Here is a 15,170-nt window from a genome sequence, read left to right on the forward strand (position 1 = left end):
TATAAATCTCCATATAAGTATATATTTTGTAGCAAAAAGAGAGCCCTGGTTGTGCAAATAAGCACGCTTTGTTACTTTTGGACAGGGGCAGGTAAACTTAAGGTTATGGATAAAACCCCTGTTCTCTGATTTGCATAGTACAGGACAAATACAATTTAAAAAAAAACTCCTTCTATGTTTGCAGCCTTTGTGATCAGCTTAGCTAACCTTCAGCTAGATGTATGTTGCTATAAATTTAATATGCAGATTGTAAATGACAACATTGTGTAGGATGCAGGCTTATTCTTTTCTGTTAACCTCATGAATTTTGGCCCGGAGTTCAGCTAGCAGGAAGTTGTTAGCATAAGGTATCTCTGTTTTAGAACAAAAGAAGCATATGACAGTGAACATTATTATTTACTTTATGTCTATAGGTGATGAGGTGATCGTTATCCAAGGCAAACTGGATGGAATAAAAACAAAATATGCTGAGATAAACTCTATGAGTGCCAGTGTTTTAAAGACACTGGAGCAGGTTTTGAGTCTGTCTTCTAAGCTGCAGCATACTCACACGGATCTGAGCTCATGGCTAGAGAAAGCAGAGGCTGAGATTAACAGCTTTGCTCATCAGGAGCCAGTCGGCGAGCAGCTGATTCATTCACAAAGCAGGCAGAAGGTAAGGAGTTCTACAACTTTGTCCAAAACATTGTAATTGTATTCATACAATGCAGCAATGCATTTATTACTTATGAACTGGTGCTTTCTGTCCAGGCCATGTTGAAAGAGATCAAAGACCAAAAACCAGTGTTGGACCAGCTGAATGAGTTGAGCAGTTCACTCTTGGATTTGATCCCCTGGCACACTCGTGAGAGTTTGGACAAACTTGTGTCTGAGGATAATGAGAGGTACAGAGCTGCCTATGACACTTTGACCCAGAAGGTCGACCAGATCAATGCTGACATACTCAAGTCACAACAGGTAAACCACATAACTTAACGCACTGCCTTTTATTCTCATTCGACTGTCTCTCTCTATTTTTTAAATGTATCTCTTGTTTTTTCTTGTTTCCAGTTTGAACAGGCCGCAGACAATGAACTCTCCTGGCTGACTGACGCTGAGGGGAAACTGCTATCGATGGGTGAGATCAGGCTGGAGCAGGACCAAACCACAGCTCAGCTCCAAGCACAGAAGGTTAGCCGTGTGTGTGTGTGTGTGTGCATGTCTGTGTGTGTGCGTACAGATCTCTATTTAAACAAATTAGAGTAAACACAGTGGTTTCTTTTGTTGACATACAGCCAAACTCACTCTACTGGTTTTACAGATTTTCTCCATGGACATCATGAGACACAAAGATGCTGTAGATGAGATTGTGAAAACAGGAAAGGCCATCATGACCAGCAAAAACCCAGAGGAGAAAGAAATCTTAAAGGTAAGAAAATATATTTCAAATTTCAGACATTTTTCAGTAAGAAAATGGACAGAAATTTCAAAATGATTCTTCTTGGGCTTCAATCAGGCCAAGACACAGACTCTCCTCGAGAAGTATGGTGTCGTCAGCCAGCTGAATTCAGAGCGTTGTCTGCAGCTTGAGCGAGCCCAGTCTCTTGCCACTCAGTTCTGGGAGACCTATGAGGAGCTGGGGCCATGGCTTCAGGAAACTTTAAACACCTTCAGCCAGTTACCCCCGCCTGCCATTGAGTACGACACGCTCAGGCAGCAACAAGAGGACCTCAGGGTAAGTGGTCAATGTGCGCTGATGCTCAACACAAAACATTTAATCACATAATTAAAAACTAAACTGATCATGTCACATCCTCTCCAGCAAATGCGGGAACTGATTGCAGAGCACAAGCCCCATATTGATAAGATGAATAAAACTGGTCCTCAGTTACTTGAGCTCAGCCCAGTGGAGGGTGAGCCCATCAGAGAGAAATACACAGCTACTGACCAACTTTACACCAAACTGAAAGCTGATGTCAAGCAGAGAGCTGCCACTTTGGATGAAGCCATCTCCAAATCCACTCAGGTAAGCAGTAGCTGTTTATTAGGTTTGATTATTTGATAATATATGATTATTGGGAATAATTAAGTTGATCATAGTGATGTCTGGTGCAAATGGTGGTCATAGTTTGCAAATGTAAACATCAACATTACCTTGGCTGTTAATTGTCTATTCAGTTAGTTGAGTAGCTTTTACATTTTTGAATATGTGCAAATTTGTCAAAGTAAAAAATAATTATACAGACGTGTTCTTGTTTCAAGGTAACTTTCCATAATAAAAACCCATGATATAAATTATATATGCAAACTGACGTGTTTCCTTTCCTCCTTTTCCAGTTCCATGATAAAATTGATCCCATGCTCGAATCCCTGGAACGGATCGCTGAACGCCTCCATCAGCCTCCATCCATCTCAGTGGAGGTGGACAAGATCAGGGAGCAGATTACAGAAAATAAGACGGTCTCTGTGGATTTGGAGAAGCTGCAGCCATCTTATGAGACACTGAAGCAACGAGGTGAAGAGATGATCGCACGATCCGAAGGGGCAGACAAGGACCTGTCTGCCAAAGGTACGGTATAGATATGCTTTCAATCATTTTTTATACATTTATTATTATTTATCAAATATCAAGCTTTTCTCCAGGTGCATGTAGCTTTTATGTATTTCCTTTTTCAGGATAACTAACGAATCAAGAAAAAGTCCAAGTTTCCCGCTGTAAATGTTGCTGTAAACGTGGAAAAACTTTCTTTGCCTCATTTTGTATTCCTCCTAATTGTGACTTTTTCTCTGTACAAGCTGTGCAAGACAAACTGGACCGCATGGTTTTCCTGTGGAACGACATCCAGGCATTGGTGGAAGAGCGGGAGGCGAAGCTGCTGGATGTGATGGACCTCGCAGACAAGTTCTGGTGTGACCACACCGCCCTCATCGTCACCATTAAGGACAGCCACGACCTGCTGAGGGAGCTGGAGGAGCCCGGAGTCGATCCTTCAGTCGTCAAACAGCAACAGGAATTTGTGGAGGTAAATAAAAAACCTATTACTTTTGATCATTAACAAATGGATAATTAAGAGAGGTGGTGCACTTTGATTATTAAATAATTAAAAAAAACAATGCATCCATACAGGGATTTAAGGAGGAGATTGATGGGCTGCAGGAGGAACTCGATGGGGTTCGAAACCAGGGTGCAGAGCTCATGACTGCCTGCGGGGAACCCGATAAACCTGTGATAAAGAAGAGCTTGGATGAAGTAATAGACTACACTGAAAAGCACTCACTCTACAGGTTTTGCCTACAAGATAATCATGCTAAAATATTTGTGTTATTTTTTCAGGTGAATACAGCGTGGGAGAATCTCAATAAGACGTGGAAGGAGAGAGGAGAGAGACTGGAAGAAGCCATGCAAGCTGCTGTGCAGTTTCAAGATGGCCTGCAGGTGCTTTGATCACTGCCTCAAGAGCAACACAATCAGAAAATTAAAGGGTTTAGAATATTTAAAAAGTTTTGAAACAGCAGACCTTTTCCAAAACTTCCCAGTCACGGTTCTCGTGGTTTTTAACTTTATTTGATGTGATCTTTTGGAAGCCTAGGAGTAACCCTTGAAGCTATTTTATTGACGTGGGGTTTCTCTCATATATCAGGCCTGCTTATAGAACAAAACACTGAGCATGCAAGTTAATAAGGGTTGTCTCTGCCTGTGTAGCTATCCTTGGAAAAACCTGGAAACTGTTCTAAGGGTCATCAAACCACATCTTTATTAATATATATATAGAGGTGTCAGATTAAGAGGGAATGTCATCTTTAAGGGCTAAATACTTAATATCAAGCTACACAATATACAAGCACTTGTTCATCACAAGATGTTTGATATTTAACAGATACAGTGAGCCAGGGAGTTTCCGAGGCCTTTTGATGAAACCACATATTACCATGCAGTTGATCTAACAGTTGATATAACATCTCATGAGAGCTCTACTGATTTTGAAACACCAGCCAGAGCGTGGTCGTGATATATTTGGCTCAAACATTAACTAGGGTGTAAGAAAGTTTCACGGTGAGGAAGGATTCTTTTACACAAGTTTAAATCTCCTCTTTGCACTTCTTCAGCACATTGGCATGTAACCTCAGGGCTTGTTTGGGTTTTTTTTTTCATTTTCTTTGTGTATAATTTTCTAATTTATCAGCCAAACAGACCAACTGTAAGATTCAGGGCATAACTTTAAACTCAGTTTGAAACTTGACACCCTGTGCACCCAGCTTTGTTCTCTCACTAACAATGGTTTCCAACGCTGTATGCAGGGTATGTTTGACTGGGTGGATATTCTGGAGAGCAAGCTGGATTCAATGTCACCTGTGGGCACGGATCTGGAAACCGTCAAGCAGCAGATTGTGGAACTCAAGGTACAGTCTTGTAGATTTGTTTTGTTTTGTTTTTTTAGATCAAAACATCATTCACAAAAACAGAAATATTATTATTGTTATAGCTCTTCTCAGACTTTTCAATTCTTTTAACTTGACTCCTTGATGTTAGAGCAGCTGTGTCAAACACCAGCTGTGTTTATGCTGAGTTCTCGATTCATGGTCTGCTTTGTGTTAGTTCAAAAGCACTAAGAAAATGGCTTCATAAAGTAGCCGGATTTACTTTGATGTACAATAAGACAAATCTTGTTCTGAAAACACAAAGCTGGTATTGTCTGTGCGTCCTTCTTTCTGTTGACTGATTGGGTGTACCGCTGCATGTGCTGGGTTGCCAGGAGTTCAAAGGAGAAGCGTACCAGCTACAGATTGAGATGGAGCGTCTGAACCACCAGGCCGGCCTCCTGCTGAAGAAGGTGACAGAGGAGGCTGACCGCTCCGCCATCCAGGAGCCGATGTCTGAACTCAAAATGCTTTGGGACAACCTGGATGAGAAGATCATCAGTCGGCAGGTCAGCGAGAGAAAGAAGCAGAAGGGGAGCTTCACACCGAAAGTGCAAGCTATATAAGAAAACAGAAACGCTGACACTGATATCTAAATTTAAAAGGAATGGCAATATCATGTTTAAACAAGGTCTGCAATCATTCTGTGAAATATATTGTATAGTACCTCTACAGCTTCTTGTGGGCTAGAAACCAGACTCAGCAATGGCTTAAACAGTTTGTTTTCTCTCCCTGCAAAATTAAATGGTTTAATCTGTCATTAATCCAGCACAAACTGGAGGGAGGCCTTCTCGCACTGGGGCAGTTCCAGCATGCACTGGATGAGCTGCTGGCCTGGATGAGCCACACTGAGGAGCTGCTCAATGAACAGAAAAATGCTGGAGGAGACCCCAAAGCCATCGAGATAGAGCTCGCCAAGCACAACGTATGACAAACCTCTTATCTTGTGGTTTTTTAGGGGGCTATTTTTCAAATAAGTCCTTTCAGTTCAGTTTAGTTCAATTTTATTTGTATAGCCCAGTATCACATACAAAAATGTAAAACACTTCACAGGCATTAAAACCATATTAAGTAAACATTTATGGTATCTGTCAGTGTGCTGTTTATTACAGTAAATTAGTCATTATCCACTTTGTGCTTAATATCCATCTGCACAACATCTTGCCGTTCCTGCTGATTTATCTCTGCAGGTCCTCCAGATAGATGTGTTGGCTCACAAGTCAACAGTCGAGACAGTGAACAAAGCCGGCAATGATCTGGTGCAGTCCAGCGCTGGAGAGGAAGCTTCTAGTCTGCAGAGCAAACTGGAGAATCTGAACCAGCGATGGAAAGCCATCCTGGAAAAGACGGAGCAGAGGAAGCAACAGCTGGAAAGCTCTCTGCTTCAGGTATATTAAAAAAAGTTAACCTGTGTCTCATTTCTTGTTAAATTGTGAGAAAATAGTTTTTAGGTCGAAGTCAAAAAGCTCTGCAGGGAGGAGAGACTTCTCTCCCTACCCCCTTCTTATTATTCGATTTGCATCCTGAAAGCTAAAGTAAATCATTCTATTGTTTTCACTTTAAGGTTTTAATTCATTATGAAACAGGCTTATAAATACCGAGCTAAATGAATCCAAGGAATTAAAAACTCACACATCCTCCTCTCTGAATCACAGGTTGCTAATAGCGAGTGTGTGAGGCACCTTTTGTCCTGACTCAGGTTGAATTGTGTTGCAGGCTCAGGGTTTCCATGGTGAGATAGAAGACATGCAGCAGTGGCTGAAAGACACAGAACGTCAGCTGTTGGCATCAAAGGCTGTGGGAGGCTTACCAGACACGGCCCGGGAGCAGCTTAACGCCCATCTGGTATGTGTTTAACAATATGAGAGGCTGCATACAGATGGCAGACTTGGGAGGAGGTGACTGTCTTTTCTGTGTTTTATCTGAAGTGTGAAAATTAAACGACACTACAAAATACACTACTCTCATTGCCCTGCAGTCTGTGATAAAAAAGACCTCTTCAAGTGTTTCAAATTGATTCATCCGTATCTGACTATAATGAATTTAGGAATGTTTTCCTGCTTTGTCTTCCTACTTTGTAATGGAGACACTTTCACAGTGAGCTCTCCCTTAAGAGGCAGCAGTGGTGACAGTTCAGGGAACTGAAAACAGACAGATTACTTTCATCAAATTAGTAACATTATCCTGGTCAAATGTTTGTGAGAAACATGCTTCTGAGATGCTCGGCATGACTCACCATGCTCATTCTTTAACCATTTTCGAGTTACATTTGGACTAGCGACTGACAAATTCATCCCATTGAACACTGCAGAAATCCAAAAGTAACAATAGATCGGTCTTTAACTGTAATTCAGCCTGTTTGACAAAACCATCACTCTCCTCTGTGTTGTTGTTTTTTTTTCCTCACAGGAGTTGTGTTCTGCCTTTGAGTCAAAAGAGGAGCTGTATCAGGAGCTCCAGAACAAGGGTCAGCAACTGCTAACGATGATGCCCGAGGGTCCAGACAGTAACACGGAGCAGGACCTCGCCAACCTGAAGGAAAAATGGGAAGCAGTGCAAGCGAAGGTCGCTGAAAGAAAGGTAGGGGAATGACTGAATGGCTTTCACTGCCCTTAGCTTGATGACTCAGGATTTCAGATTAAGGGATCGCTGACACACACTTGAGCCATGACTGTGTGGTTGAAAGCTTCTAATCCCAGTGCCAATAACCAATGGTGTAAAGACAGAGCGCTGGCGAGGACACACAGGATGCGGTTACACTGTAGATCAGAGTGGAACAACAGTGGTGTCATACGTTTCCACAGTGTAGGGTTGACAAAACATCAGCTAATATTTAAGCCAAATGTCATCATTCACTTTGGGTTTTTTTTAGTTTTGTTGCTAAAATGTATAAAACACCACCACTGCTCTCAGATATGGTTCTCCTTATTTTAGCTGCTTCAACTTTTACTGTAACATCTTGCTTTTGCATCCTATTTACTTTGGCCCTCTTCCCAGGAAATCAAAGTCTGGTAAATCTTAGCGCTGGTCAGAGCTGCTGGCCAAACTCTCTACAGCCTTCCCTGTGATACCTCTGCAGTCAAGTGGCTTATTTTTCTGTAGGACATATGCACTGCTACAATACAATTCCATATTTAGCAAGACACTCGACATGACCCACGATAAATGGGAAAAACACATCAGCAGCCGTAATTCTCACCAGGTTTGTAATGTCATTAGCACAGCATTTACTGCCATGTGATGACCCTGAGCCACCGGCCTCAGCTGTACCAAACGGATGTTTTTCAGTGATGGAGTGGCTGTTTCCTTTACTCAATTAAAACCTCATGATGCCTCAGCCATCAGTCCCCTCCAGATATATTAACTTCCTCTCTTTAAATAGAGGTCATGTTTGGCACTGTTGAAGTGCAATTGTATCCCCCGCAGTGCCCTCTTTATCTGTTGCTATAACAACCAGAGATACTTTACACCGCTAAACAATGCACATGTGTTATAAACAGGATAGCGCTCTTTGATTTTTGTCCAGTATTACTTCAGTTTTTTTAACGTTTCGTCTCCACAGGTGAAACTAGAAGAAGCTTTGACTGTGGCTACAGATTTCCACAACTCCCTGCAAGATTTCATCAACTGGCTAACCCAAGCAGAGCAGACGCTGAACACAGTTTCGCCCGCTTCCCTCATACTGGAGACCATCATGTTTCAGATAGATGAGCATAAGGTACGTCTTTGCACGTGGAGGACAGGCCTTCTGGTCCAACTTTGCTTGATTACTAGACATTACTGCGGTAACGTCTAGTAGTCTTATTGAGTCGGTGAGAAATTAAAATTATTAGTACCCTGATTACCGGTTCATGATTACCAGCTCATCATTCTGCTTTGTCTTAAAGCCAACAATGACTTAATGGCATCTGTATTATCCTTGAGAACAGAGCTCATTAGCACATTACCCACATGACTTACATTTCCTCTGCTGTCAGTTGAAAAACCTTTATTCCTTTTTTATTGTTAGAACATCTGGCCTGAATCCTTTCCCTTTTCTCCCTCGCATTGTGTCTGTGCAGATGTTTGTGACGGAGGTAAACTCCCACAGAGAACACATTATTGAACTGGACAAGACGGGCACACATCTGAAGTACTTCAGCCAGAAACAGGATGTGGTCCTGATAAAGAACCTGCTGCTCAGCGTGCAAGGGCGCTGGGAGAAGCTGGTGCAGAGGTCTGTTGAGCGGGGTCGTCTACTGGACGACGCCAGGAAGAGGGCGAAGCAGGTACTGTTCTGTGAATATTTATGCTGAGTTTGAACAGGCATGACATCAGGACTTTTTATTATCATTGGAAAGCTCTGGAAATAGGATATTAAACCTGTTTCTTATTCTTTCTGCAGCCTATTACAGAACTTTCTGAATTATAGGGCCCTTCTGCTCCAATCATGCTAACATTAAGCAGGGCTCTGCCATAAATCTAGTGAACTCATACCTGTTTTTAAAATGCTTTACACTGTTTTTTGTTCTTAATTTTTCATTAGTTCCATGAAAATTTCAATAAACTGATGGAGTGGTTAGATGAATCTGAGAAGACTCTGGACTCTGAAGTGGAAATTGCCAATGATCCCGATAAAATCAAGACACAGCTGGCACAGCACAAGGTAACTGAGAGAAAAATGTGTTAACACAGCCAGAGACATGGAGCAACATCTACAAAAAACGTTTCATTCATTAAACAGAAATATCTGAAACACCAGAGCTGGAATTTGAAAATGGGATCTGTTATTTGAAATTACAGAGTCAGTAGAATCCAAATGCTTACATTGCTGTTGACTATTGTTGTGTTTGTGGTGTTATGCTGGGAGATTGTGCTAATCTTGTCATAATCCCTGAATGGACCAAATGTTTTAAGGCTGCCCTAGCTTTTGGATACATTTAATCTCTATGGAGCAAGAGCTCTTGAGTTTTGACCTCCTTTTTGTTCTTCTCGCTGAAGACTGTATTCTTAATCACAAAAAGCACACACCACACGCAGATTAAGATACTGTTTGACATGCCAGTAGTAATAATAATAAAATCTCTTGAGATGATTTGCTGTTTCCATTTGAAGATAGAGGCATTATGAGTCCACTAAACCGGACCACTTGGGGGTTGTGTATATTATTTTTCCTTTTTTTTCCCCATCGTGCAGGAGTTCCAGAAAGCTCTTGGCAGCAAACACTCTGTGTATGATACCACCACTCGAACAGGACGGGCCTTGAAAGACAAGACCACTCTACAGGATGACAGACAGAAGCTGGACGACATGCTGAGTGAACTGAGGGACAAATGGGACACTGTTTGTGGGAAGTCAGTGGAAAGGTGAGGATTTTCTCCCAATGAGGGTTGTATTTCATTCTGCTAAACAGCCTCACTGTGAATATTTTGTTCTGTTCTGCAGACAAAACAAGCTGGAAGAGGCCTTGTTGTTCTCCGGCCAGTTTACAGATGCTCTCCAGGCTCTTATTGACTGGTTGTACAGGGTGGAACCTCAGCTGGCTGAGGACCAGCCCGTACATGGAGACATAGACCTGGTTCTCAACCTGATAGACAACCACAAGGTAGAGAACAGCACCACACCGAAGACCCAGGATCCCTTTGTTTTGTTGATTGGCCCATTTGTTGCTGACGTTAGTGGCAGAAATCAAGTGAAACCTTTCACTGCTGCCACGCCCAAACCTTTTATCATTCCTAACACAATACAAGACGAAAGAATCTTAAACTAACACGGGGGATAGACAATACATTAAAACAACAAAAGGGGAGGCATTGTATTACTTTCTCATTGAGAGTCTGTTTTCTTTCGGGTTGTGTATTGAGCAAAGCTTTGAAAATTGATGCTGGTGTGTTTTTCCTTACTCATTATTAATATTATATTAATAACATTCTTTGTGTTAGCATTTTATTGAAGTAAGAGGACAACAGATACTAAAAGCACCCTGTTTTATGCTTCTTGTCATTGGGCCAGCTGTGAAATAGAGACAAAAAGATGTTTTTTGAAATAATGTTTAAAATTAATTTAAGAATTTGTCATTTAAAAAACTGGATATTGTTAATATTTTGGCTGACTGTGTCCTCAAATGTCTCGTTACTGCAGGTTTTTCAGAAGGAGTTGGGAAAGCGGACGGTAAGCGTCCAGGCCCTCAAACGTTCAGCCAGGGAGCTGATTGAGAACACTCACGATGACTCCTCCTGGGTCAAAGTCCAGATGCTGGAGCTGAGCACGCGCTGGGAGACGGTGTGCAACCTGTCTGTGTCTAAGCAGACCCGGCTGGAGCAGGCTTTGGGCCAGGTATTCCTGACAGTACTCCAAACAATCACAAGGTAGAAGGTAAGTAAAGTATGTTAGCCTGACATATGCGTCTTCTCCCACTGCAGGCTGAAGAATTTCACTCTGCTGTTCACATCCTGCTGGAGTGGCTAGCTGAGGCAGAGCAAAGTTTGCGCTTCCATGGCAGCTTGCCCGACGATGAAGAAGCTCTGCGAGCGCTTATCGAACAACACAAGGTAAAGCAATGCAAATGATTCTGCTTTTTTTTATTTCAGAAAAAAACTTTTATGTCTTAAGTTGTTTCATATTTTTGTTGCTTTATTAAAGAAATAAAACACGTTGCCAATACTTTGCTTGAATAAACAGTTAAGATCCTGACTCTGTAATTGCAGCCTGTCTAAAAGTAGATGGCATGCTGCTTTCAGTGCCAAAAATATTTTTCTTAACTATGAGGTCATCTGATTAGAATTACTGGGCTCTGCTCCGGTTTTAAACCAAGTATGAGCAATGTTTTGTTTTTATTTTTAGATATGGGATGGGATAGTTTCGAATCCCAACGCTTTTTCAATTTAAAAAAAAAATTCTTTTAAAGGTGTTCATGAAAAAACTGGAAGAAAAGCGAGTGGCTCTAAATAAAGCGGCCAGTATGGGGGAGGCCATTCTCAGCATCTGCCATCCAGACTCTATCACAACCATCAAGCACTGGAACACCATCATTAAAGCCCGCTTTGAAGAGGTCAGTCCACTGTTTCATACCTTCAGGTTTGACAGAACACATTAACCTATTTTGATAAATTAAAATAAGGAAGAATTACTCATTTTAACAAGGGTTGGATCAGAAACTCTTTATAGCACTCAAAAAATCAGAGAAAAAGTTACTATGGATAGTCATTATATAAAAAAAAGTAATAATGATTCATCTTAGCAGGTAAACAAAATCAAGTTGTGTGCAGTTAACTTGATTTCAGTGTATCTGAAATTAATTTAGTTATTAGTAATATAAGTGTATTACTGCTGTTACACAGGTGCAGGCTTGGGCCAGACAGCACCAGCAGCGACTGGCCACAGCCCTCACTGAGCTGCTAGCTACTCAGGAGCTGCTGGAAAATCTTCTGACGTGGCTACAGTGGGCTGAGACCAACCTCAACGACAAGGATAAGGAGCCACTCCCTCAGGAGATCGAGGAGGTCAAAAACCTCATAGCAGAACACCAGGTACATCAAAAAAGCAAATGATAATAAATCAAATTTTATAACTTTCGTTTTTTTTTTAATTCCATATTTTAATGATTGCGTGGGCATTCAGTTAACAGTAGTTTACTGCTGCTCGCCCCCTGCAGGCATTCATGGAGGAAATGACCAGGAAGCAACCAGATGTTGACAAAATCACCAAGACACACAAAAGGAAGGCTGCTGCGGAGCCCCAGATCCAGTCTCAGATCCCCGTGTTGGACAAAGGAAGAGCTGGAAGTATGTATCCAATCACTGTTCCTCATAGAGTATGACCCGAGCCATCTGGCCATGCTCTGAATCACTTCAGGGTGACACGACATCCTCAATTTGCCCATTTTAGCACCTGGAATGATGTCAGTGTGAATGCATTCCTCCTGATTATATGGTGGAAACACAGTCATTTTAAAGTTTTTTGTCTTTCCCTTACAGGAAAACGTTCTCCCACGCAAGCGATGTATGCGTCATCAACACAAGCTCCCATTGAAACAAAGAACCCACGGGTTAACCTGCTGGTGACCAAGTGGCAGCACGTGTGGCTGCTGGCTTTGGACAGAAGGAGGAAACTCAATGATGCTTTGGACAGACTGGAGGAGGTAATCTAGCAAAATCTGCAGACATTTTTCTGCAAATTTCTAGCTTTTTAGTTATTAATGTTGACCTTTCTTTCTTTATCTGCTCAGCTGAAAGAATTTGCCAACTTTGACTTTGATGTGTGGCGGAAACGTTACATGCGCTGGATGAACCATAAAAAGTCTCGCGTCATGGACTTCTTCCGCCGCATTGACAAAGACCAAGACGGCAAAGTGACGCGACAGGAGTTCATAGAAGGCATCCTCTCCTCCAGTAAGTGTCAGACTCAAAGCTGAAAAACATCTACACCGCTGAACAAAATGCTCCTTTTTGCAACACTCAGTGTCTCTTCAACAGAATTCCCAACAAGTCGTCTGGAGATGAGCGCCGTGGCAGACATCTTTGACAGAGACGGTGACGGCTACATTGACTACTACGAGTTTGTAGCAGCTCTACATCCCAACAAAGACGCTTACAAACCACTAACAGATGCTGACAAAATTGAGGACGAGGTAATAAGAACGCCTGCGGCATTAATTTCACATTTTCAAATGTGAGGCGTCGCTTAATTAAAAAAAATGATGCGTTCGCAGGTCACGCGCCAAGTGGCGAAGTGCAAATGTCCAAAACGATTCCAGGTGGAGCAAATTGGTGCCAATAAATACCGGGTAAGCACATTTTTATGTGTTTGGCTTCTCTAACAGTGAAATTTTTTTAAGCAATACAAGCTGTGACATGGTTATGAAATAATTTAAAATAAAAGACTTTTCAGGGAATACTCTTGTTAAAGGTAAGTGTTGAACATGATGACAAAAGTGCGACTGTGTGCTAACCTTTTTATATTTTTTATTGTTCCTCACATCACCAGTTCTACCTTGGAAATCAGGTACATCCTCTTTTCTTTCCCTCCTTCTCTTCTGTGCCTTATCGAGCCTTGCGTCCTTTTTTCGTTTACCACGTTTGCTGTCCAATTAACACTTTCTGCCCAGATTCCTGGCTGATGTTCTCAGATGTTCTGGAACTCAGAAGTAGAAATAAAAAAAGTCTATGGCCTGTTGATTTAATCTAACTTTATTTAACACTGGCCTGAGATGTGTGTTTGGTCTGAGAATTTATGGTAGCTTCACACATAACTCTAAATCTGATTTAAAATGAGTAAATGAAAGAAGCATGCTTTCAAGTTTTATGGCAGTCGACGTTTATGTCCAATCTAAATTTGTTCTTTTCACATAGGTTATGTTTTTTGGGGGGAAATAAGACTTATTTGCGTTATAATTAGTGCAATTAATGTTTCTATATATATATATATATATCTGTATATCTGCTTTTGAGTTTCAGAAAATGCAATATTGGCGTGCCAGTACCATTTCAGCCCATATTTTACTGGTTCATGGGCATAAATTCATCTGCTGGGCATACAATAATGCTTTCTGTGTGCTTGCCTTTGGTGCTTCAGTGTCATGGGAATGATTTACCTCAGCACTGGCTGACACTATTTATTACATTATTTGGGCAACTTTGATGATTTCAATGAACACGTTGCTTTTCACTTCTCTTACTTTGTTAATATGTGCTGGCAACCTGCATGTCGGAAAAAGGTCATTACTGAGGGGTCAGTGAGAGGGGATAGGGGCGTTAGTGATGCTTTATGAACTAGTTTGTATTATTGTTATCACACAACAATAAATTAAAAATAATTCTTTTGACAGTTTGGTCTGGTTCACTGCTTACATGACTCCTTAATCGGCGATGAGACAATAGCAAACAGGGAAAATCAAAATCTTACCCCCCACCTACACGTTGCAGTTTTGGAAAGCTGTATTCTGGTAAATGGTTATTCTTAAGCTGTTTCTTGTGCCTCCTTTTACTCCAGATCATCATCACCTTTAATGTATTTGATCACTAGACTCACCAGTGGCATTAAATCATTATGATAATCATACAAGTGCAGGATTTTTGTTATCAGTTAAAGAGATACCATATGATAATAGGAAGTTAGTGGACCGTCATCAGTGTTTGGTCATGTCTGCGTGTCACACTGTGGTGGTGGATTTAGACAGAAGTGATTTGAACCATTCCTCATGTGTGCCATTTGGAGCTAGCTGCATTGGATCTGCATCAGTGTCAATGCATCCTGAGTATTTGTAGCTGTAGAAAGTGCAACAAAGTGCTGGATTGTAGGAGATTGATGTTTGTGCGTTTGATCAGAATGTGATGTTGATTTTGACAGAAAGCATGCACGCTGTAATTGCAAACTCCGTTTTTGTGCCTGATGCTCATGGTCTCATCCAACTGGCTGACATGTGTGGTATGCCCTCATAAAGCTTGAATCATTCTCCCCATAACATGCTCACTGTTCCTATGTCTGCTATGTGTGGTAGGTGACATGAAGTCAAATTATTACACACTGGGGCCCCCTGGTGGTGTAATCATGTGCCTTCAGTTATGGTGTTTTTTTTTCTTCACAGGCTCCTTCTGCAGTAAAAGTGGAGTCTTACATTGCTGAGATAAAGCCAGACACATAGACATTACAACCAGAAACCACAATTACACAGTGATCACTGAAAAAAGAGAGGAAAAAATAGGCTGGTTAAGTTTGTAAAGCTGTGAAGTTTGATGTATTTACTGCTTTACAACATCTCATATTAAGTTAACCCTCAACAGCAGCAGGTATGA

At 41.4% G+C, this 15,170-nt stretch overlaps 1 protein-coding gene across 14 annotated transcripts in view; it reads left to right on the forward strand.

The window, feature by feature from the left end:
• The window catches only part of dst (dystonin), a 103,821-nt gene that overhangs the window by 82,310 nt on the left and 6,341 nt on the right, over positions 1-15,170 (forward strand). For 12 of the 14 annotated variants that reach the window (XM_082556450.1, XM_082556441.1, XM_082556448.1 and 9 more), the window contains 31 exons: positions 414-655; positions 751-957; positions 1,051-1,170; positions 1,301-1,408; positions 1,496-1,714; positions 1,802-2,005; positions 2,317-2,548; positions 2,776-3,002; positions 3,107-3,229; positions 3,314-3,415; positions 4,279-4,380; positions 4,734-4,907; positions 5,168-5,323; positions 5,589-5,786; positions 6,115-6,243; positions 6,808-6,978; positions 7,961-8,116; positions 8,460-8,666; positions 8,924-9,043; positions 9,574-9,743; positions 9,823-9,982; positions 10,519-10,713; positions 10,800-10,928; positions 11,285-11,428; positions 11,718-11,906; positions 12,032-12,161; positions 12,354-12,517; positions 12,605-12,767; positions 12,852-13,006; positions 13,088-13,162; positions 13,363-13,380. In XM_082556450.1, the coding sequence (XP_082412576.1) occupies positions 414-655; positions 751-957; positions 1,051-1,170; positions 1,301-1,408; positions 1,496-1,714; positions 1,802-2,005; positions 2,317-2,548; positions 2,776-3,002; positions 3,107-3,229; positions 3,314-3,415; positions 4,279-4,380; positions 4,734-4,907; positions 5,168-5,323; positions 5,589-5,786; positions 6,115-6,243; positions 6,808-6,978; positions 7,961-8,116; positions 8,460-8,666; positions 8,924-9,043; positions 9,574-9,743; positions 9,823-9,982; positions 10,519-10,713; positions 10,800-10,928; positions 11,285-11,428; positions 11,718-11,906; positions 12,032-12,161; positions 12,354-12,517; positions 12,605-12,767; positions 12,852-13,006; positions 13,088-13,162; positions 13,363-13,380 (4,889 nt within the window). The remainder of the gene's footprint in view (positions 1-413; positions 656-750; positions 958-1,050; positions 1,171-1,300; positions 1,409-1,495; positions 1,715-1,801; positions 2,006-2,316; positions 2,549-2,775; positions 3,003-3,106; positions 3,230-3,313; positions 3,416-4,278; positions 4,381-4,733; positions 4,908-5,167; positions 5,324-5,588; positions 5,787-6,114; positions 6,244-6,807; positions 6,979-7,960; positions 8,117-8,459; positions 8,667-8,923; positions 9,044-9,573; positions 9,744-9,822; positions 9,983-10,518; positions 10,714-10,799; positions 10,929-11,284; positions 11,429-11,717; positions 11,907-12,031; positions 12,162-12,353; positions 12,518-12,604; positions 12,768-12,851; positions 13,007-13,087; positions 13,163-13,362; positions 13,381-15,170) is intronic. The other 2 variants (XM_082556447.1, XM_082556449.1) reach the window with 1 other exon arrangement.

This window comes from Aulonocara stuartgranti (genome assembly GCF_965226115.1).
Source record: "Aulonocara stuartgranti genome assembly, chromosome: 13".
NCBI classification, from domain to species: Eukaryota; Metazoa; Chordata; class Actinopteri; order Cichliformes; family Cichlidae; genus Aulonocara; species Aulonocara stuartgranti.